The sequence below is a fragment of the Sinocyclocheilus grahami genome, unplaced genomic scaffold (genome assembly GCF_001515645.1).
Source record: "Sinocyclocheilus grahami isolate Dianchi unplaced genomic scaffold, SAMN03320097.WGS_v1.1 scaffold997.1, whole genome shotgun sequence".
Taxonomy (NCBI): Eukaryota; Metazoa; Chordata; class Actinopteri; order Cypriniformes; family Cyprinidae; genus Sinocyclocheilus; species Sinocyclocheilus grahami.
Window position 1 is genome coordinate 574,345 of NW_015506176.1, and position 23,999 is coordinate 598,343.

The 23,999-nt window shown below is 37.1% G+C and overlaps 1 protein-coding gene across 1 annotated transcript in view; it reads right to left on the minus strand.

Annotated features, from left to right (window-relative positions):
• LOC107565376 (copine-7-like) overlaps positions 1–23,573 on the minus strand; it is a gene marked incomplete at its 5' end in the record, with an annotated part of 45,704 nt that extends 22,131 nt beyond the window's left edge. The window contains 4 exons of the mRNA XM_016250591.1: positions 10,021–10,154; positions 17,713–17,787; positions 21,581–21,655; positions 23,391–23,573. Of these exons, the coding sequence (XP_016106077.1) occupies positions 10,021–10,154; positions 17,713–17,787; positions 21,581–21,655; positions 23,391–23,573 (467 nt within the window). The remainder of the gene's footprint in view (positions 1–10,020; positions 10,155–17,712; positions 17,788–21,580; positions 21,656–23,390) is intronic.
• Between the last annotated feature and the right edge of the window lie 426 nt (positions 23,574–23,999).

A 23,999-nucleotide genomic window follows, 5' to 3' on the forward strand; every position in this document is an offset into this window, starting at 1 on the left:
GAAGGCAGAATAAATGCTTTTAAAACATAGATTTATACATTTAAAATATATTTTCATATTTCAAAAATATACAAAAAACGGCCAAAAAATATATTGATAGAAAATATATTTATGTAAATATATTTTAAAACATATTCAGGCAAATATAGGTTTTGTATTTTTTTTTTAATATATTTTAAATGTATAAATCTATTTTCAAAAATATACAAAAAATACATTTTTTGTATATTTTGAAATATATTTTTTTGAATGGTTTTTGCTGTCTAGTTGGAGAACATCCATTTCTCCATCCATAGAGGCACAAATAGTCCTAAAAGCTGCATAATTACAAAAAGCAAGCTCTTTTCTTGCTCTCTCCCTCTCACGTCAGTACACTAGAAGAAAATGGTATTTTTTATTTTCACGGCTCCTCAGAGAGATCACATCAGTACATCTCCAGCAGAATCTGATGAGGGCAGTCAGACTGCCACCACCGTCCAGCGTCTCCTCAGAGACGAGGAAAAGGCCTAATCCTGCTTTTAACAAAAGCCCAAAAGGACAACCTGCAGAGAGCCATACAGCAGCAACAAAGACAAATTAATCATGACGCCGCTTGCCAAAGTCACACTGACTCTGACAACTCATACAAACAACTGCAACAATACATGCACCAGTAATAAGCCGAGCATGTTGAGCGGAGTTAATTGTTTTTCCACCTGTAAGTGAGTCATGCTACCAAAGTGTTTTAAACACACTTACTGGCTTGCAGAGAAAGAATGCACATGCTCAGACACAAACAAATCTGTATTTTAATTATAAATCTTAATTAGTATATGATTAGGTCGCAGTGGTTACTTTCATTTGAGATATTATCCGAGAGATTTACCACATGTAAAAGACAACAGCCATTTTGTAAATTCTCTCTCTCTGCCATTTTCTCTGCCCACCAAGAGGATGCATTAAGCACGCAAAATTAAATCAATATCCTCTTATTTTCACTACCATTATCAGAAAAAAGCAGTGGGATGAATATCCCCCCAAAGCCAGGTGTATCTGTCAATGCAGCTGCGGTTATAGGAATATCAAGAGTAAAAGATTTCCACACGCATTTCTATAAGAGCTACAAAGAGTCTTTACCCCCACATAAAATAAGATAAAATTATTAAAGCCTTTTTCACCATCTCTGCAATCACAATGCATGCAATATTATCATGTGTTATAGGAATAGTTCACCCAAAAAATAAAAATGTACTCACTCTCATGAGTTTGTTTCTTCATCAGAACAAATTTGGAGAAATTGATCATTACATCGCTTGCTCAGCAATGGATGCTCTGCAGTGAATGGGTGCCGTCAGAATGAGTGTCCAAACAGCTGATAAAAACATCACAATAATCCACAAGTAATCCACACCACTGCAGTCCATCAGTTGACGTCTTGTGAAGTGAAAAGCTATGTGTTTGCAAGAAATATATCCATTATTATGACTTTGGGACTGGGACTATTTGAGATGGTTTTTGCTTATAAACAATGCTTGATCTGTGCATATTTCTCTCTTAATTTAGACAACAACACTTTTTCAATGGAGAGACCATTATGATGGACTACACTCTTAAAAATAAAGATGCTTCAAAAGGTTCTTCAAGCGATGCCATAGAACAGGGTTCCTCAAATCTTGCCCTGGAGGTACAATGCGCTGCAGAGTTTAGCTCCAACCCTGATCAAACTCACATACCTGTGACTTTCTAATGATCCTGAAGACATTGATTAGCATGCTCAGGTGTGTTTGATTAGGGTTAGAGCTAAACTCTGCAGGAAAGTGGATCTTGTGGGCCAGATTTGAGGATCCCTGCCATAGAAGAACCATTTTTGGTTCCACAAAGAACCATTCAGTCAAAGGTTCTTTAAAGAACCATCTCTTTCTTACCTTTTTATAATCTGAAGAACCTTCTTTCGCCACAAAGAACCTTTTGTGAAACAGAAAGGTTCTTCAGATGTTGAAGGTTCTTTATGGAACCATTTAGACAAAAAGGTTCTTCTATGGCATCGTGAAGCACCTTTATTTTTAAGAGTGTAGGCTTGTATTCTGGCCAGAAGTTAAAAACATCTTGGTAATTGATTTGTTTCTTACAAACACAAAGTTATTCACTTTACAAGACATTGTTGGTGTGGATTACTGTGATGTTTTTATCAGCTGTTTGGACTCTTATTCTGACGGCACCCATTCACTGCAGAGGATCCATTGGTGAACAATGTTCAGAAACAATGTCCTTTTTCAGAGGACATCACAGGCTGTGTTGGCTATTGTTAAGCAATAGCCAAATATTTAGGCAATGTTTTTGGAAAATCACATTAGGCTCAATTACAGTATGTTTTTGTACGACTGGAAACATTTTCATTAACAAATGATTTGCAATTTAGCTGTCAATATATCAATTTTGTCCTTTTTATTGTCTATACAAATGTAAGTAATGTATATGTGGTAGAACCAAACATTATGCAAAATACATATGAATACTCATGAGATCATGTTGGACAAACTTGTGCATTGGATTGTGTAATGTAAATGTGTTATGTTTATGCTGACAGTGTGTCCTTACTGTACATTTCAGCATCTAACAAAAATACAAAAATTATGTTTTTGTACTTGTGGATATTATATACGGATACGAATACTACGTATACACAATAGAGAATTTGGTAACACTTTATTTTGATGGTCCCTTGTGAACATTCTGTTGACAATAAGTAATGTGGCACCTACATGTCTACTAACTCTCGTTATAATATTAGTAGACTGTTTGCTTAATATCTGCTAATTCTTTATTGTCATGGTCTCCCAACAGACATTCTACTGACTATAAGTAACTTTGCAAGTACATATCAACGTATTCTAACCCTAACCCTACCAGTCTACTAATACTCCACTAACACTCTAATGAGAGTTATTAGACATGTAGGTGCAACGTTACTTATAGTCAACAGAATGTGTTAAAGGGACCATCAAAATAAAGTGAAACCGAGAATTTTTTTTTTTATTATTATTATTTCTATTTTTAAAAAAAACAACGCCCACACCATCCCACTTGTATGATCACATCCATCCTGTTTTTAACTTCAAGCGATCACCTGATGTGTGATGATGAGTAACACACCCTCTCAGCCTGATCAGGGAACCCACACAGCGTAGGTGTATGACCCAGTTGAACTTCAAGCATCCTTCAGCAAATACCATATACTACAGTAGTGCTATCTTAAACCAATAGTTCGTCCAAAAATGAAAATGCTGTCATCATTTGTTCAACCTCATGTTGTTCCAAACCCATTAGGCTTTCATTCATCTTCAAAACACAAGTAAAGATATTTTTAATATTCTCTCATGCTTTATGTCCATCCATTGAAAACCTTTGCACATTAAACAGTACAAAAAGACAACAGTAATCCATATAAATTGGTTTAATCCAAATCTTCTGAAGAGACATGATTGCTTTATATGAAAGCTTTTATAAACCCTGATCAACACACATACATAGAGAACATCAAATTTGCTAAACAGAAGCTCAAATGTGCTTACTTGATATGCGAAAAGCAATAATGGTTGTTTTTGTCTGTCACACAAAAAGGTTTCTGCTATAAGATTTGTTCTCAAACAAGTCCAGTAAAGCTACTGTTTACCATATTTGATTAGCTCTATGTATGTGTGTTGATAAATGTTTATGCCTGATCAAAAGCCTAAATTAAATCTGTTATTTCACCATTTAAAATGTCGACCTTACAGACTGCATCCAAAATCACATACTTCCCCACTATATAGTAGGTTAATGACAGCATGTGAAAAGAGACTGAATTCATAGTATTTATAAAACAGTAGGTGAAAAGAACTCTGATGGCTTCTGGATTCTGAAGTGTGTATCGATGGTAGGTCACATGGCAATGACAACATGACAAATGTTGCATGTCCTAATTATATTCACATTCACACTATATAGATCATATTTTTTAACGGTTGCAAAGTAATTACTGATTTAAAAGAAGTACCTACTGAGAAAGTATGTGAGTTCAGAAGCAGCCATGCTTTTTCACTTATGTCATGGGTATTAAACTGTGAGTAGTTTCATATATTCCAGTTGATATTTATGGAAAAAAAGATTGTGTTGTAAAACGTTGTTTTATTTAATTGTTATACATAAATTGTCATTTATTGTATACATAAAATACTTGCTGTTAAACTAGTGTTAGTAGAAAAATAGTCTACAGGGATTAAATTTTTTTTTTTTTAAATAGGGGGCTGGAAAAGTTTAAAGGTGCTATATGCAATTTTCTTGGCTGTACTAAAGCATAAAAATACCATGTTTGCAAATACTTTTCCGAAAGTTCCATTTCATTCACACTTTCTCCAAAAAAAAAAAAACAATGCGACAGGGAGTTATTCTACTTTGAAATGTTTGTTCAGTGTCGGAATGTCTGTTTTTGTTTTGGTCTGTGTGATTCCGCCTACTGCCAATTCACCCAATAGTATTTCAACACCCCAGGTTGCCAGTTAGAGGACAACTCATCAACTCACAGTCTAAAGATCATCGCCATACATTGTCAATTGCCCTCATTGCTGTTGCGTTTCATCAATCTGGCAACTCATGTGAGCGTTGAGTTTGAGGATGAGGGGCTGGGAGAAACAAACTCTCTCGAATATTTTGAATTTGTAATACAGTACCTATTTTAACCGCTAGCTGTCAATATTACACACTGCACCTTTAACATATGAGTGTGTTTCTTCAACTTTTACCACCGTCATATCTTAAGCGTTTCCATTAAGCACAATGCTTTGTTTTTTAGTTCATTACGGGGATATAGCTGTTGACTCATTTGGCTTTGATCTGAGGAGAGAATCCTTCCATTGAAACAGATCTCATTATAAATGTGTTAGACAGTAATTAACCAGCTCCTATAAGGCTTATAAGCCCACAACAACTTAAGTACGTATTGATTTAGTCACTGTGAGTCCAGAGCTATCATTAAATAAAACAGGAACCGAATCAATGATCACGGCTGTTTAAAAGACAAACAGTGAATGCCTTTCCGGAAAGAAACGCACTGAACACACTAATGCACAATGTTCTGAATCAGGCAGCAAAAGGGAAGGCAAAAAGTGCAATATTGCACAATTAGAGAGAACAAAGCAACTATATTAACTACCCACACACAATGCTTTAGTTCAGTTTGGATAAATAAAGGCCAAATAATACAGGGAAATTCTATTTGGCTGATTAGTTGGACCAGATTTCTTCCTATTGTCTCCCACACTGGGGTTCCACAAGCACAGCGGTTTATAAGCCACAGACTACAGACACTGGTGAGTCTCTGGCACCAGTCGCTGGCAGGATCTGCAGAGCCATGGGTTATAAGGATGCAGCCCAAAGAAAGGACACGGCTTTAGTCGATGCATCGGACCGACCCCTGATACCTCACAGTACAAGAAACAAATTAAATAGTGACCCAAGCTAACCAACAATGCCTCAAAGTCAACAAACAGCCTCCAGGCAAGCTTTAGTAAAGTGATCCCTCCAGTACTGTACCAAGGTCTGAGTTATTTAAGTCATTTACCTTAGTCACAATAATCTAACTGGGTTACAGTATATATGCATTCAAATGTAATGATATACTGTATAACATTCAGGCCAAAAGTCTACATAAAATTGTATTCACAAGCCATTTTAATTTTATACTGGGACAATTTTTTTTTAGATAAATTTAAAGAGAAAAAAAAAAGTTTGGTGGGAACAAACTTTGTGAAAAAGAAGTACACTTCAGTATACTTGTATTAAGTTTATTATTATGGTGTGTTATTATTAATAAGTGTGAACTTAAGTTTACTTGCATGTTAACTGCAATTAAATTCAAATGTATTATATCTTACATTTATATGACCCGCTTAAGTAGGACTTAAATACATCTTTATATGTAATTATTATTACGTTTTTTTTTTCATTATTCTATTGTCTTTGAAATAAGGTTCAAGTGCACTGCCGAACAAGCATTTATAGAAAACTAAAATATACTTAAATATACGTAAATATATTTGTAATGTAATTTCTATTCAAACTTGTGTCAAGAATTTAAAAAATATTTAGAATTACACATTTGTAATGAAGTTTCAATTTTGTTCATTAAAAATGTATTATCTGTAAATGTAATTGAATTACACTACAGTTCAGATTTTAAGTACATGTGGTTTAGTATGTTAGTGAAAACATTAAAATAAGTGCACTTAAAAACGATGATTTTTAAAATACACTTTAAAGTAAAACTTTTAATTTGACAGTATTACAAAGTTAACTTTTTAAGTGTTTAGAAACAGTCATGAAAGTATACTTTTTAAGTACACTTCAGTGGCCTTTTTATTTATTTATTTTTTATTTTTATTTTTTGTCAAAAAACAGATTTTTAATAACTGACATATGCTACAAGTGCACATTCAATACAAATAAGTGCACTACTTTTTCACAATAGATGGACTGCAGCCCTATGAGACCCCGTTATTGGATCGTTATTGGTCGTTATTCGTCCCTATGGGACCCCATTATTGTCACATTTGCAAATACAAGAAAGTATTAGCAATAAGTCGTGGCCTAATGGTTAGAGAGTTGGACTCGTAACCCAAAGGTTGCGGGTTCGAGTCTCGTACCAGCAGGGATTGTAGGTGGGGGGAGTGAATGTACAGCGTGCTCTCTCTCACCTTCAATACCACGACTGAGGTGCCCTTGAGCAAGGCACCAAACCCCCAACTGCTCCCCGGGCGCCGCAGCATAAATGGCTGCCCACTGCTCCGGGTGTGTGTTCACTGGTGTGTGTGTGCACTTTGGATGGGTTAAATGCAGAGCACTAATTCCTAGTATGGGTCACCATACTATGTCATGTCACTTTCACTTTTTACAGTTGAAGTTATGAGAATAAACTCATTATTCCAAGAGACGACAACAACACCACAATAGTATGAAATATCACAGCTGCAATAAGATGTTCAAAAGACTCTTAGTGCTGACAAGACGCCAGGAAAATATTTTCTCATTACTTCATTCATTTCATACCGTGCCAACAGTCAGTGGCACACGTTCAAGCACTGTATGTTTCTATGCCAGTTTTACATCTGTAGTGGCATGTTTTTGTTTGTTGTTAGGATTCTCTCAGTTCAAGGCCTCTGGTAGTCAGAGGACCTAAGGCTCATAACCCATCCATGGACAGGACTTGTTTTGTCTGTTGGGAACTGACTGGGTCATGAAAAGTGAGTGTTCCAGACCTGAATGCGAGTCGAATGAGGAGGAGTACTTTCTTTCTGAAAAACTGCTGGCACCCACTTTTGAAGAGGTGTTTTGAACAGGAAGAGGAGGCTGAAGGTCAATTCCACCCTCCAAAGCATCTCGGTGTATTATAATGGAAACACTTCCTTTAGTTGTTCACTTTTTGCTTTTACTGCTATTCTATTATGCTTATTTAAATGGGGGAGTGTGGGGTAAAGTAAGATATAAATTTTTTTTTTTTCAGCAAGGACTGAAGACATTACTGTCACTGCAGCTTTACTGTTTAAAGACATTTGTAATGTTACAAAAGATTTATATTTAAAATAAATGCTGTTCATTGAAATTTCTATTCATCAAAGAATGAATTTCACGTGTTCCAAAAAAATTATTAAGCAACAAAAACAGTTTTCAGCATTGATAATAAAAACCATTATTAATAAATAAGCACCAATAATAATTAATAATAACTGAGCAGCAAATTAGCATATCAAAATGATTTCTGAAGGATCATATGACACTGAACACTGGAGTAATTCAGTCTTGCATCTCAGGAATATACATTTTAAAATGCATTCAAATAGAAAACAGTTATTTGAAATATTTCACAATATTACTGTATTTTTTGGTGAGCACAAGAGACTTTAAAAACATAAAAAATCTACTTCTGACCAGTACACACTAAAGAAAGGTCAAATCAAAAAAGCATAATATGTGCCCTTTCACATTAAAGGGATAATTCACCCCAAAATTAAAAATTGCTGTTAATTTACTCACCCTCAGGCCATCTAAGGTGGCTTTTTTTCCCGAGTAGAACAGTAAAGCTGAAACCGGTCCTTGGGGTAAACAGTAAATGCGAGTCAGCGGATACCCGTGTTACAGAAGCTGAACTTTATTTACAACATTATTACTTGTAATTCACAGCCTCAGGTAAACAGTCAGGAGCGATCGAATGGCTCGTAAGCAAATCATTCTTTTGAACCAGTTCTTTCTGGCGAACTAGTTGAGCTAATTGAACCAGTTCACCAAATCAAACTGAACCGTCTGAAACAGTTAGCAGTTCAAGGAGCACAGATATACCAGTTACCCAATCAAAACTCAATTTCGGATGGGGCTGACAGTCACTCCGACATGAAATGAGCCAAAATAATAGTGTGTGTATATGATCCTGTGATGCTGGTTATGCCAACTCATTCATCGTTCCATGTCCTCCAACAGTCACTGAACTGAAGAAACAGTTTCAACTCGGACCGAGGCGAAGACAGATGAGCATATGAGCATGCCTGAACTAAACGCTTGAATAAAGGGGCGAAACCAAAGTTTCATGGTTTCTTATTGTTTATGTAAAAAGGTGAGCTGATGTAGACAAGTTCAGAGCTTTAGACATGTAAAACATCCACGTTTCACATCATTATTAGGTGCTTTAATAATATAATTATGTGTATATCATTGCATGATTAATGTACATAAATAAACTAGTTCATTCGAATTTTTAGAAATAAAAATCATTAGAAATAGTTCACTAGTTCAAACTAGTTTATTTTGTTTATTAGTTCAATCATGACAACTCTTGGAAGATTTTAGCATGGTGATGGATATGACAATGTTAATGTATTTGGTCTTGGCGGAATAGATCTGCTACGCTGCTGCTGCTGCTGAATTGCTGCTGCTCTTGGTTATTGCTGTAGTTGTAGATTATTGCTGCTGCTGCAAGCAAGTACAGGAACTTGCTACTGCCAATACATACGGCGATAGAGTGCCGTGAGTATTTAAGACATACTGCTGCTGCACAAATAGCATATAAAATAACCCATAGCAGATCTATACAGGTGGAGCTGGGGAAGGTGGAGTGTTTCAGAGAAACTCTGAAAGCGCGCTGCAGGAATCTCAAGTAAGCTCATTGGCTGAATATGCAGCATGAACCAATCAGCTTGTGCCAATTCATTTAACTCTCTGAATATCATCAGTTACATTAACAACCCGTCAGCCTGCGCCATCTAGAGTTTCATGACTGAACTATATATTTAATTGAACCAGTTCATTGAAAATAACTGTCCAAAAGAGCCAGTTCACTGAAAATAATCTGATTCCTCACTGTCTGAGGCTATGGGTTACAGGTAATATTGTTGTAAATAATGTTCAGTTTCTTGCACATACAAATCGTTTCGCTTCATAAGATCTTAATACATCATCAGGGGCAACTGGTATTCATTTTGCGTTCCTTGGTATGCCTTTTTATTCTCAAAAATGGGCAGCTGCTGATTTGCATTTTATGAATCACCAAGGACCACGGTTTCAGCTAAAAATCTTCTTTACTGTTCTACTCAAGAAAAAAAGTCACCTACATCTTGGATGGCCTGAGGGTGAGTAAATTAACAGCTTTTTTTTATTTTTTGGGTGAACTATCCCTTTAATCAGTATCCAATTAATACATTACATTTTGGAATGCTTTTTAAGAAGGCTACATTTGTATTACTTACAACAGTCGCCTAAAACAATACCTAAATAGCTATTTAGATATTGGTTAAAATTACCAATGGCCTGTGCAGCCTATGTGAAATCACCCAAAAATGATAGTCAAAGGTGGAGCAAATACATTTAAAGAAAGATTACAAAGACTGTCACTCTACATTTGTGCATTACAGCATAGTCGCTAAACTTCAGAGACATTCTACATGCACTAAATTCCAAGAAAAATTACAAGCCTACGTGATAGTGTCCACCTCCATCAGCAGAGACACCAGCACTGACCTGTCGTAATCCTGGCAGATCTCCCCCACGGCTATCAAGGCTTTCAGATACTCATTCGGCTGATATGGGTTGATGTAGTGCAGGGAACAGCTATTGCGAGGGTCCCCATTGGACGCCGTGAAGTCAATGGCAACCTAGAGAGATAATAGCATGACACACTCTTGATAAAACTGCAAAATGCAGGACAAAAATGGAATGGGTTACATAATCTGATCGATCGTCAAGTAAGTTTAATCACTTTAGTTTTATGCCCGGAACAATACTTGTCTCCATTGTAGACAATTGAAAGGAAATGTCAGTGTACAAAAAGACAAGCACACAAGAGCTGTCTTTCCTGGGAAGTTACACAAAACCGGACTAGAACAGTTCTGCAATCAAATAGCCATCTGTATAAATAATTAAAGTGCTTAAAACGGACAGTATGTACATTTTATTTGTTTAGAGGCAAGCCAGTTATATAGTCATTCATCAAGCAGATGTTATAATCCAAAATACCACAAACAGCTACCATATGCTCTATAATACAGAAAGTCAGTCAGTAAACACTATCCCAGTAAACACTTGATATATTCAGATGTGTCCAGCGCATTTTATGGAGGACGAGGACTGTTTACTGAGAGAGTAGCCTATAATGCCAGTGTCTGTTTCTATAAAGTGGGGCAATTCCAACTTTGCAAGGACAGTCTGGTGCTTCTGACTCACAGCCTGTAAGTATGTTTTCATATTTAGAGAATTTGCTACTGACTATTCAAATGCGAGTTTTGAGCAGTTTAGAGTAGCGTTGTTTGTCGTTTCTCCGATCACAAATGCAGACAAGGTTTTATGTTTACACGGCGCAATACGCAACGCAACGCATAAAAAGACAGTATAAGTCATTATAATCAGTAATTATGTCCCCACTGGATGCAACAAATGTCTCGTTTATAATGGGTTTTACTGGTTTTGTCTCGTCGCGCCGGGAGACGGCATCACAGTATGGTAAGGGGCGTAACATTTACGTCATACTCTTGAGATATTCGGCCAATCACAATGCACTGGATAGCTGGCCAATCAGAGCACACCTCGCTTTCAGACCGATGAGCTTTGTAAAAATCAACGCGTTTCAGAAAGACGGGGCATAGAGGAGAAACAATAATGTACATTATGTGGAAAATAATGTGTTTTTTAACCTTAAACCGCATAAACACATTGCATTACACCAAATACACAAAATAATGTTCTTTTTAGCAACATCATATGACCCCTTTAAAGCACTGTATTACGATTCTGTGTGAATCCTGCACCAAAACATTCACTCTGAGGCTTTCACTACTTGACATCTGATTATCTTTAATTTAACAGGCAACAGGAGAATTCGGATATTTAAATAATGAATATTCAATTGAATTCATTAATAATCTTGGCCCATTTTGGCTGCTCTTAAGGACAAAAAGGTTCTTCTATGGCATCGTGAAGCACCTTTATTTTTAAGAGTGTAGACTGACGTGTATGACTGTTGCTTCTCACGTCGTTTACAGCGTCTTGCACATGAGCGCCACATTTTTAAGACAATTTAAAAGAATTTCAACTTTTACACTCAGCGCTGCTCATCTATCAATGTTCCAAAACAGTGGACCAATAAATTTAAAAACCATTCCTGAGCGCAGCATCTCACATTTTTAGACTCAAAGATGCGTTCCATGTGAACGGTCCCTTAGACATTCTGCAAGACATATCCAAGATGCTCTCATACAACAGATGTACACAGTGACCAATCAAACTAAAAAAATGACTGATAAAGCACTACAAAATCACCATAAAAGTAGTCCATATCACTCATGTGAGGAACAAATCCTCTGTCATGACTGTTAATTGTGATTGCATATTTTCAGTGAAAACTTAAACTTCCATTTGTTCTTAAAACTAAACTATTGAACAGCTTTATAATACTTGGAAAATAGTGCATACGTTGTAAGGATTTTAATGGTTCATTATTTTTGTTGTTGTTCTTTTTGGAGGTTCACAGCCACTGATTACTATATACTTATATAGTGAGAAAAATAATATCTTTGGGGCCGTTGTTTTTCCATTCCAATGTGCTACTTTTCTACGTAAACATGCGCTACACTCTTAAAAATAAAGGTGCTTCAAAAGGTTCTTCAAGCGATGCCATAGAAGAACCATTTTTGGTTCCACAAAGAACCATTCAGTCAAAGGTTCTTTAAAGAACCATCTCTTTCTTACCTTTTTATAATCTGAAGAACCTTTTTTCGCCCCAAAGAACCTGTTGTGAAACAGAAAGGTTCTTCAGATGTTAAAGGTTCTTTATGGAACCATTTAGACAAAAAAGTTCTTCTATGGCATCGTGAAGCACCTTTATTTTTAAGAGTGTAGACTGACGTGTATGACTGTTGCTTCTCACGTCGTTTACAGCGTCTTGCACATGAGCGCCACATTTTTAAGACTGTCAATTTAAAAGAATTTCAACTTTTACACGCAGCGCTGCTCATCTATCAACGTTCCAAAACAGTGGACCAATAAATTTAAAAACCATTCCTGAGCGCAGCATCTCACATTTTTAGACTCAAAGATGCGTTCCATGTGAACGGTCCCTTAGACATTCTGCAAGACATCGAAATTACCCTGTAGCAGATCTATACAGGTGGAGCTGGGGAAGGTGGAGGGTTTCTGAAGCGCGCTGCAACTGCTAATGCAAGCACTATTATTTGTAAAATATTTGAATGTTGAGCAGCAAGCTCATTGGCTGCTAATGTGAAAAACCAATCCGCTGCGCCATGTCAGTAATGATGTGATTATATCAGATTGAGTTAGAACCTATCGGCGCCATCTAGAGTTTCATGATGTATAGCTTGAGCAAATGGAAAGCGATACAGTAAGTCTCTTTAATGCTTTAGAGCCCTTCAAAAAAGTCACTTGCATAACATTTTACTATGTTATCATGTATTTATGATTAATATGTTGATATGCTAACAAATTTATTTAGAATACATGACTACTTTTCAATGGCTGTCAATTAAGAAAAATGCTTTATGCTCCCATTGGTGTAGTTATGGCACCTACGTGCAAAGGCTAACTATTCTAATCATACTAACCAGGCAAACCTTGACACCTTTGCCAGCTATTGTTAGTATTTCTGGTCCATTTCCCCTGAAGATTTTAATTTTATGCTTAAGGTGCAGTCACATTTACCACTTATACTACTGACAATAGCTACCCAAGCTCACTGGAAAAATATGTGCCTCTACTGACGTTTCTGCAAACTTAAAAAACAAACTTATATGTATGAATCACTGCAGTTTCCAGTTGAAATGAACACTAAAGGCAGTAAAAACTCTAACCACTTTTATTCCTTTTCACACAATATTGTGATTTAAAAAACAGTTTTCATTAAGAAAGCCTAATTTTCCACAAAATTCCTTGTACCATATTATGTTATGTCCTCAAACCAAATTTAACATGATGAAAGATTTGAAAACCGATACTTTTTAGCACCATTCACCGCTTTGAAACTGCTGCAAAACGTGTAGAAATGCATGTAATATCAGTGTTGCAGAAATGTCTCCATAAGCACATATTTTCAATGATTTCAATCTTTTTTTGCCCATGAAAGTTTGCTAATGTGGCCGCACTTTTTGAGGGGGTATATACGCGACAAAAATAAATTATTTTTCATAGGGTCTTTAACCAAAAAGGGAAAAAACACATGCACAATAACACTTTCGGGTGAAAATATTGGTCAAGGAAAAATTAACATTGCATGCCCATGTGTGGTTCTGCCAATTGTGCTCATAGCTGTGGCAAATCAAATCAACAATATTGTCTGAAACAATCATTCAACATAAGGTTTCTGAATTGCATCTCTCTGGAGAAGCCAAAGGACTTTGTTCCTAAGTGTGTGCAGATGTGAGAGAGAGAACGAGGCACAGAGCGATAAAAGAAGAGAGAGATAAATTGGTAGAGCAAAGAACGAGCCATTTAATATCCCCATTTCTCGCCGCATTAGTGTGCGACATCTCCACAGGGACGCTGAAAGAGGAGGTGCCCCCACTACCCGGTTGTCAAGGTAACATCTTGCCAGTGGTTTGAGTGAAGACTGATTTAGACAAGTGATTTGTCTGTTGTTCGCATTCATCACATGCATCACACCTCTCACAACTGTCATTGCATTTGCAAAGTTCATATGCACCGATGATTCCCGGCTGTTCATTATTCCCAAAAGACATTTAAGGCTCCAAAGAGATGAAATCTTTAGTGGCATTTTGCTTTATCAGATGGCTAATTGCACAGACTAAAGGTTAATTCTGTGCTTGTCTTTTATGATCTGATGAAAGATAGAGATATCAATGTCCCCTGAAAAAGACAAAACATGTACTAATATCTACAGAGAAGCCCATGTAAAAGTACAGCACCAAATTAAGCATTACAATTCACAGAGAAATTGCCAAGTGAAGAGTCTTTGATAAATGTCACATAACCCAGAGTGACTTTTCGATTTAAAATGCATTAGCACCTTCTTCATAAAGAGAAATGGCATTCACATCAAAGGCACAGACGTCTCTAGAATGCATCACGTGCAGAAGCTGTCATGAAGTCCAATATAGTTTGATTTACTAATGTGTCCATTCTGTTCAAACCATATCAGTCTGTGTGCACAGAAAGCCAACGTTATTTGAACAGACAGATCCTGTCCAAAGATAGCAGCACAGACATTATTCTGCCTAGCCGTTTATTAGACTTCATCCATCCTCTCTCTATGATATCCGGACTGGGATACCGGAGCCAACTCTGGGCATTGAGGATGAGTGTGAAGAAGAAATGCTAATCAGCTCATGTAATACAGCTAATGCAAACAATGCGAAGCATTCAGAACACACATATTAATGACTGTAATTCCTAATAAACACATGTAAAACATCATAATCTACTGAGCAATAATTAACAGACCTGAGGGTAAAATGTGAAAACACAAGCTGCAATATAAGCAATTATAAGAGGGGAAACAATAAAATTCCCCCTCCCTGAAATAGAGCATTAAAATGGTTGGCTGATGAATATGTCGTAGAAATGAAAGTGAGAATTCAATTTTATTGCCTTACGGAATTTGCCACCATTAGCCTTTCAGAATTAGCCTGGTTAATGTTCTGATGGGTAGGCGGATATGCTCGTCGTTAGGACGGAAATAAATGAGTGATGTGACAGCGTAGCCTCTGCTTTCATGCATATGTAATGTGCAAAGAATGTGGTTCCATATTCTGCATACAGCAGAACTAAAGCTTTACTGCATCAGCATGCTTTTAACCAAGAGAAATCCTCCCTTAACAAACTTGAAACCGTGCACATTTTTTAAGTTGAAGAGATGGAGGATTATCTACACTATAAGAGGCACGGGACAACCCCTCTATGTGAGGGTCCCTCGTGGTATGACGTTTTGGTTCAATTTGTACAATGCTGTTTTTACACTGCATAGAAGCTGCAGATATTCTGTGCATTTGCCCAGAGGCATAGAGGTGGAATAATGAATTTAAACACATTCACAATTGCAGGAAACAATGGATCATGCGCATTGATTGTATTGTGTGCACATGCACCAGACAGAAAATAAGACGTGTATCGATTGATCGTGAGAGAGCTGCTCTAAAGATGTGTCTGTGTAAAGATGCTTTAGGTGCAGAATTTGACAGGGATACATTGTTAAACAACAAGTTCTGTCATTGCTAGCATACTTCAGTGAGTCTGCATTTACCAAACCTATAGTTACAACAAACATTCGCTAATTTGTATGGTTAGCACTTCAGCTTTCCACCTGTGGCTCGAAACATAGTTTCCTGTTGGTGTAATATCTGGACTTAAATATATCTTATAATAATCTGGCATTAATTGCAACCTCTGATCGATTCATTATTACTTCATTAATCAAGGTATTCAAGGTTACTTGATAATTACAGACAGCCGTGGTAGCTCTCTACAAGCAGGGTTGGAGGTCCTTGCCATAGACTCTCTAAATCAGAAATTTTTAATGCCACAGACTTCCCAAATATGGCAATAGCCATGCAAGAGACTTCCTAGCTCAAATAAAAGTACATATGTGTAAAATATTATCTAGATAGAGATTTTATTAGAAACTATGAGAAGAGAACAGAAAAAAAGTCAACAGAAAAAACACTCTTTGTCTCAGAACTTTCCTCAGACCCCCAAATGTGCAAAAATTGTACCTTTAGAGGTACAACATTTTATCATTGGAGCCCTGATGGACATCTCTGTACCTTACCTTCCTCTATAAGGTACCCAATACCCTTAATGTACCACTATGAAGCTTTTTGAGGTAAATAAGGTACAAAAATGTTCCTTTAGTGGTCCTGCCCAAGTAACAAGCTGTTTGTTGCCACAAGTATAACAAGTTCCTGAATTAGTCGTGTTTGACCCTGCAAAAACTTTCTTATCAGGGTTTGGGACCTTCCATTCTGATCATTTTCATCTGATTTTAGGGGAAGATAGTTTGACACGCTCTCAGAAAAAAATGCACAAAAGCTGTCTCTAGGGCTACTGATATGTGCCATTTAGGTATGTACACTTTGGTACAAATGTGCACCTTTAGGGTACTAAAATGCAGCCTTTAGGGGTAAGTAAGGTACAAAGGTGTACCACTGTTCCAGCTCCGGCAAAAGATGTTGATCCAGGAACACGTCCTAGTTGGCAAAGTCACAGTCAGCCAATGGTTTACGTGGGTGCTTTGATTCACTGTATGAGCGTCTCCAATCATAATCACAGCCTGCGCTTTCTGTTCTGGTACAGATGCCAAATAGCATTTCTGTCTCACTGTAAAAAGATGAATAGACAATATATCGATTTTCCCACCTAATGTGGGGTTGAGGGGATGTGAAGCTTCAGCGAACAAGTCATGACTATCGATTTTCTGTTTCTCTTCATTACATGAGATGTTTGAATTCATGGACGTCAGATAAAAAGGGCTGGGGAACGAACAAAAAAGCTGTGTTTTGAAGATAACCGCTGAGCATAAATGTCGCCCCAGGCTCAGAGGAAGAGAACAGCAGCATATGAAAGAGGAAGAGGGAGAGAGAAACAAGAGGAAAGAGTAGGAGAAGCAGATGAGATGAGTGCTGAGAGTAGGACGAGGGTTGCAGAGGCGTTTGTGTACTGTGCGGCAGCGCAGCGGGAAGTGCAGACACCTGCAGAACTACAGGGCACAGAGAGAGCTGCGCAGTGGGCCGCGCTGTGTGGGAGAGGCTGTTTGCACACAGAGAGTCAGCCAGCCACCCTACGCTCCCTCAGCGCTTCGGCTCTGTTAGCCCTCGCTATCCAGAGAGCTTCCATTCTCATTAGGAAACCTCAGCTGAATGAATAGGGTTTCAAACATTGTGTCAAAGCCAAAAAATGAGAGTGGGATTTTATGAAGCCATAATAGCCCTAATGGCTCTTAACGGGGCTGAAATTGAGAAGCCAAAACATTAAAGGCGAGTTGAAAGGTTCTTTGGCAGCTGCAATTATCGGTTGCAAAGGGTCAAAAATCACTACTTTACAAACAAAGAATATCATTTTCTGTCACTAGGTATACTTTAAAACCAAAACACACTGAGTGCAAACTCTTGTGAGTAGTTCATGCCTGACAATCTGTTGTTTTATTTATTTGTTGTTGTTGTTTTTTAATGGAAAAAGAAAAACATCATTCCATACCTTATCATCTAACTTCTTGGCACAGAAGGAAAGCTCGACATAGCCATTGTTCCCAGAAATCTCTTCTGCATGAATCTTGGGAAATAAGAAAAGGGATTAGCTGAGACAAAGCCAACATACTGTTATTGTTTGTACTCTATATGTGGAAACCAGGATTCCACATGCATATTTGCTTTTTAAGTAGTTTATTTCACAACCATTGGCACTGAATTCTGTCTGTCTGTCTGTCTGTCTGTCTATTGATCTATCTATCCTAGTCAGTCCATCCATCTATCTCTGTCTATTCATTCATCTTCCAATCCATAGCATCCAACCATCTGTTCATCCATCCATCTGTCCATCCATCCACCCGGTCCAGTTGTCCATCCATCCATCCAGCTGTCCTTCCATCCTGTCCATTCATTTATCTCTCTGCTATTACACGCATCAATCTGTCAATCCATCCATCAACCCAGCCCATTCCTCCATCTGCCCAACCAAGCCTATCCATCCTTCTGTCCAAGCCTCCATTTACACCGCATCCATTCCATTCATCCATCTTCCAATCCATCCGTCCATCCATTCATCTGTCCATCATTCCATTCATCAATCTGTCTGTCCATCCATCCAGCTGTCCTTCCATCCTGTCCACGCATTCATCTATCAGCCATTCCATTCATCAGTCTGTCCATCCAGCCATCCATTCATCAATCCACCCAGCCCATTCATCTATTCATTCATCTGTCTGTCCAACCATCCATCCATCTGTCTGTCCATTCATCCAATTACACATCCCATCCATCCATCCATTCACGTCAGTACATCCGTCTGTCTGCCCATACAGCCCAATGGATCTGTCAGTCCGGCCAAGTTAATCCAGCCACCATTCATGTGTCTATCCATCCATCCATTCATCCATCCACCCATTTATCATTCCATTCATCCAACTGTATGTCCATTCATCCTTCCATCCATCTATCCGTCCATCAATTCATCCATCCGTCCATCCTCCATGCATCCATCCATCCTTATCCAGCTGTGTGTCAATCCTGCCCATCCAATCCATCCACCCAACCTATCCTATTCATCCATCCATCTGGCATTTCATCCATCCACTCATCCCATTCATCCATCCGCCCAACCCAGCCAATCCATCCACCTGTCTATTCATCCATTTGACCATCCCATTCATCCATCCATTCATTCATCTGCCCATCCATCCATCTTTCCAAACATCCATCCATTGTCCATCCATTCAACTCAAAAAGATAAGTAGAAATTGAAGAGAAACTGCAACTCGATCATCCTTGAGTGCAAATGTTCTAAATTACTAACTGTAATGGCTGTTCCTGGAAATGTTTTAGCACGGAATATACTTACTACAACACTTAATAAAGGAACCATTTATGGAGCTGTCTTTGACCTCTACTGGTTTGTTTGTCAAGAGTGGTTAAATCATCCCATTTTGTCTCACGTCAGAACAAAATGTGATTTCGTCAGCATTAAAAATCTACAAACAGTTTGTAATACAATGAGAGGGGGGTTCAGCAAAAACAGTCACTGCTGTGGATGTTTCAACATGAAAAGGCCATTAGTTTGCAGTGTGGTCAGGAGAGACTTTGTTAAAACTGATGAGAAAGCAGAGAATCAACATCTATGATAAGGATGTGGTATTACGTTTTGTCTTACGGATTAACCTCGTCTGCATGCAATAGAAACATGCAAAAATAGCTTGGGGCATCACGTTTTTAATCTACATTTTGTTTGCATGTGTGGCTTGTTTGAAATAAGTTGAACTAGCTCTGATATAGTAACTGAAATACTATTTTGGCATACCGAAATTGATAGTCTACATTATTTTACACCATGTTAGCAGATATTGTAAGGTCAAAAATTATCAAAGACTTCTGCTTTCCTGTCCCAAACCTATCTTCAGTAACAAAAGGGCCATTTGGAATTCCTGAAGGCACAGAGGTGCTGATATCGATCAAGGCCTGTAGGCCAACATGTGTATACACCGGGGGTCTGCTAATTGTCACACCTTTTGCCCAGTGGGTGAAGTTATAATCTGCTGATTGGTCAGTTTGAATGTCTCACATTTGGTTTTTAGTCACATGGTCAAGGAAGGGATAAAAGAGGACTGTAACTGTTGCTCTGTCTCTTTCCTTGGCTGGCTCTCTTCTTGGGTCTCTGCCCTCTCTCCCTCTTTTTCTTCCTCTCTCTATCTCTTTCTCTCAGGTAATATTTTACATGTTGGGTACAATTAACTATGCTTTACCATCCTTCATCTATTTTGTAACCAATTCAAGTGTAACCATAACAAAATATTGTTATTAAACCATTTCAATTATTAATTATGTGCTAACTAGTCTTGATTCAAGGTTCATCTTAAAGTGTTACCTATTGCAATACAATAGTCACACAATAGCAACGCTCTCCCACATATGTAGCTATTCTAACTGCGCTTATTTCCGTCGTTGGTATAAGTGGCAGTGGGTGGTAATAGACTAGAAATGTACAGTTTTATACCATCGTGCTGATAACGTTTCTTTCGTTTTTCGGCAATCCTACAGCCTGAACCACCGTAGGAAAACCATCCTTACAATATTGTAAGAATATCCTGTGTCTGTCTACCTACAGTATGAAAGGTTTAACTGTGTTATATGATATGAGCCCAGAAAGCAGCAGAATTTAAGTTGGAGGTCAAACCACCTGCACTGCAACCCAAACTACACAGAGTTTTATTAAAAGTCCTTTACACGGGTTAGACCTTATTCCTGAAACCTGATGACTTTTTAATGCACCGGCGTTATAGAGATTCCACATTATCTATCTCTCAGGCATCACACATACTAGCGGTTTCCCTCAACTGTATCAAGAAATATTTTAAAGTGACATTACATTCCAGAAGTAATAGGGGAAAAAATCACTCATTTTGTAATGTGCAGTCATCCTCTGAGTTTTGTGATGAGCGGCATGGGCATGATTTGGCATTTAGTTGGCACTTCAAAAAAAGTGGGTGGTCCTACAGATGAATGAATATAACTTTTGAGTGACATCTCATAATGCAAGACTGTGCATTGTAAATCGGTGGGTGTAGATGCCAAAACCCCAGCCGTGGTTAAGGCCTGTTCACATTATAACTATAATAATAACGTGATAACTCTAATAATAACTACAAACTGTACAATCAAGCATTTAAAGAGGCAGACAACATAACTGCAGCGCATGCCGATAATTAACAGACCCTTTACACCAACCCAATCTCACGGCAATTCGTACTTATTTTACAAGGTGGCTAATTCGTACAAATTTGTATGACCTCACTTGTACAAATTCATAACATTTTTGCTGAATCATACATATTTTACAAGATGCACAATTCGTATTAATTCGTACGATTGACCTACAGTACACCTAACCCCGCCCCTAAACCTACCCGTCACTGGGGTCTAGACAAATCATAGAAAATCATACGAGTGAGGTCGTACAAATTAGCTACCTTGTAAAATACGTACGAATCGGCCATGAGATAGCATTGTTTATACAGTTATTTTTATAGCTACCTTTATAGTTGTTGTTTTTGCAATGGTTCTTTATACACGCAATACCAAAATTAGATTTTGTCTAATTGAACACAGTGATTCTTAAGGAAATTTCTGCTCAACAGTGGTTATTGTCGAAGGATGAGTTGGCGTGGCAAACAGTGTCTGCTTTCATTTTGCAAAAGTACAGCTTCATCCTCATCTGACTATCTAGGAGTATGTCTCCAGTAAATCAAGTGAAGCCAGATGAAACTTCTACCACGAGAGCTTTCAGTGAATGTGTAAATGTGTACAGCAGCAATTAAATATGGATTATGTGTGTAGTTTTGTTTTTTTCAACTCACTGTGATAGTGGATTTTCCAGCATATTTTCCATATTTCAGCAACAGAGGTTTCACCATCTTTTTTTGGGCCACTATCTATGGAGCAAATTAATATGTTTAAAGGAAATAATATCTAAAAACAATAATAGTTTCTTGAAAATAGCACAGTATATGGTTTCCATTAGATGTTGGAACATAGATGAAGGGATTTGCTTCCATTCAGTCATGAACATCAGTGAGGCTTAAATTAAATATCCAAACCTGTCCATACAGCAAAATATATCCAGCTATTCTCAAATATGTTTCAAAATAAGCAAAATAAAAGGCCAAAATATAGCTATATTTGCTTAAATATATTTATGTAAACATATTCACTACCGAAATATCTTTAGGCCATCATTTATATTTATCAAAATATATTCTAAAAATAAAAATGTTTTTAAATACATTTACATACGTCACATCTGAGAAAAAAAATAGTTTTAAAAAAGATTGTTGATTGAACAATCAACAATCTTTGAAAAAATGTTGTCTATAAAAAATGTGAACATATAACACATTTTAATAAAAATCAGCAATGAACATATTGCTTCCATTCAGTCATGAACATCAGTGAGGCTTAAATTAAATATCCAAACCTGTCCATACAGCAAAATATATCCAGCTATTCTCAAATATGTTTCAAAATAAGCAAAATAAAAGGCCAAAATATAGCTATATTTGCTTAAATATATTTATGTAAACATATTCACTACCGAAATATCTTTAGGCCATCATTTATATTTATCAAAATATATTCTAAAAATAAAAATGTTTTTAAATACATTTACATACGTCACATCTGAGAAAAAAAAATAGTTTTAAAAAAGATTGTTGATTGAACAATCAACAATCTTTGAAAAAATGTTGTCTATAAAAAATGTGAACATATAACATATTTTAATAAAAATCAGCAATGAACATACTTTACAATTTCCCCAAAAAATAAAAAATACTATGCTACAATATGTGACCCTGGAGCACAAAACCAGTCTTCAGTCGCTGGGGTATATTTGTAGCAATAGTCAAAAAAAACATTGTATGGGTCAAAATTATAGATTTTTCTTTTATGCCAAAAATCATTAGGATATTAAGTACAGATCATGTTACATGAAGATATTTTGTAAATTCCCTACTGTAAATATATTTAAACTTAATCTTTGTTTAGTAATATGCATTGCTAAGAACTTCATTTGGACAACTTTAAAGGCGATTTTCTCAATATTTTGATTTTTTTTGCACCCTCAGATTCCAGATTTTCAAATCGTTGAATCCCAGTCAAATATTGTCCTATCCTAACAAACCATACATCAATGGAAAGCTTATTTATTCAGATGATGCATAAATCTCAATTTCGAGAAATTGACCCTTATGACTGGTTTTGTGGTCCAGGGTCACATATATGAAAAAAAATCAACATTATTAAATCATTATAAATCTAGTTTTGATCTCTAGTAAGCTATTCCATCCACATTTGCATTTAAACTAAATGAAGGCTAATGTACGATTGGAAATGCATTTTCTTGTCCTGAAATACATTTTGAAATATACGTATATTGGTATATGAAGGTTACAATATGTGTGTACACAAACACACACACATATTTAATTGAATTTCCTTGTTTACAACATATATTTAGCGTACATAATATATTTATTTTTTAATTGTTTTTTAAATTATTATTTATGCTTTTTTTTTTTTTTTGCCAGATGGCTATTAATTAGGAGAGCAACCACATTTTAGACCACATAGTGTATTATTAAATAAAATGCAGAGGAAAAGTGCCATCACCTGTCCAAGCGTGCACTCCACCCCACCCAGGAAGTCGTCGTCTCGCGTCCCAATACTGTGGGTTCCGTGAATGTCGTAGACTTCAAAGCGTAGTTTCTGTACTTCCTCAAAGTAGTAGTCCAGCATTAAGACTTTGGCAAAGACCGGATTCAGGTTACTCTTGATCACCTCAGTGCGGTCCAGCTGAATTACAGAAAGAACAACAATTTAGTCAACAGTAAGTGAAAATCTTCTCACTGAAGCATCTGGCTTCACAGGCTGCTTTGTTTATTCGTCTGTTTGTGCGCTGTCCCTGGGTAAAGTCAAAGAAATGATGGCAGTGGGATGAAGGCCTCATGAGTCTGATTGTTGAGAGCTTCCACACATGCAGCTGCGATGATCATGGCCTTGCTCTCATACAAAACACATTTGTTCTCGTTTCTCATTCATCAGCTGTCTCTCTCCTCACCTCCCCCTGCTTTGCTATTGTTCACTGGTGCATGTCAAAAACAAACAGAGCAAATACAATCACTTCTGAATTAAAACCTCTCTGAGGCAATTAGCTGGAGGAGTTAATGCATCATTTTCCAAGATGTTGGAGAAGATATTAGGGGATCAGTTTAGAGATGC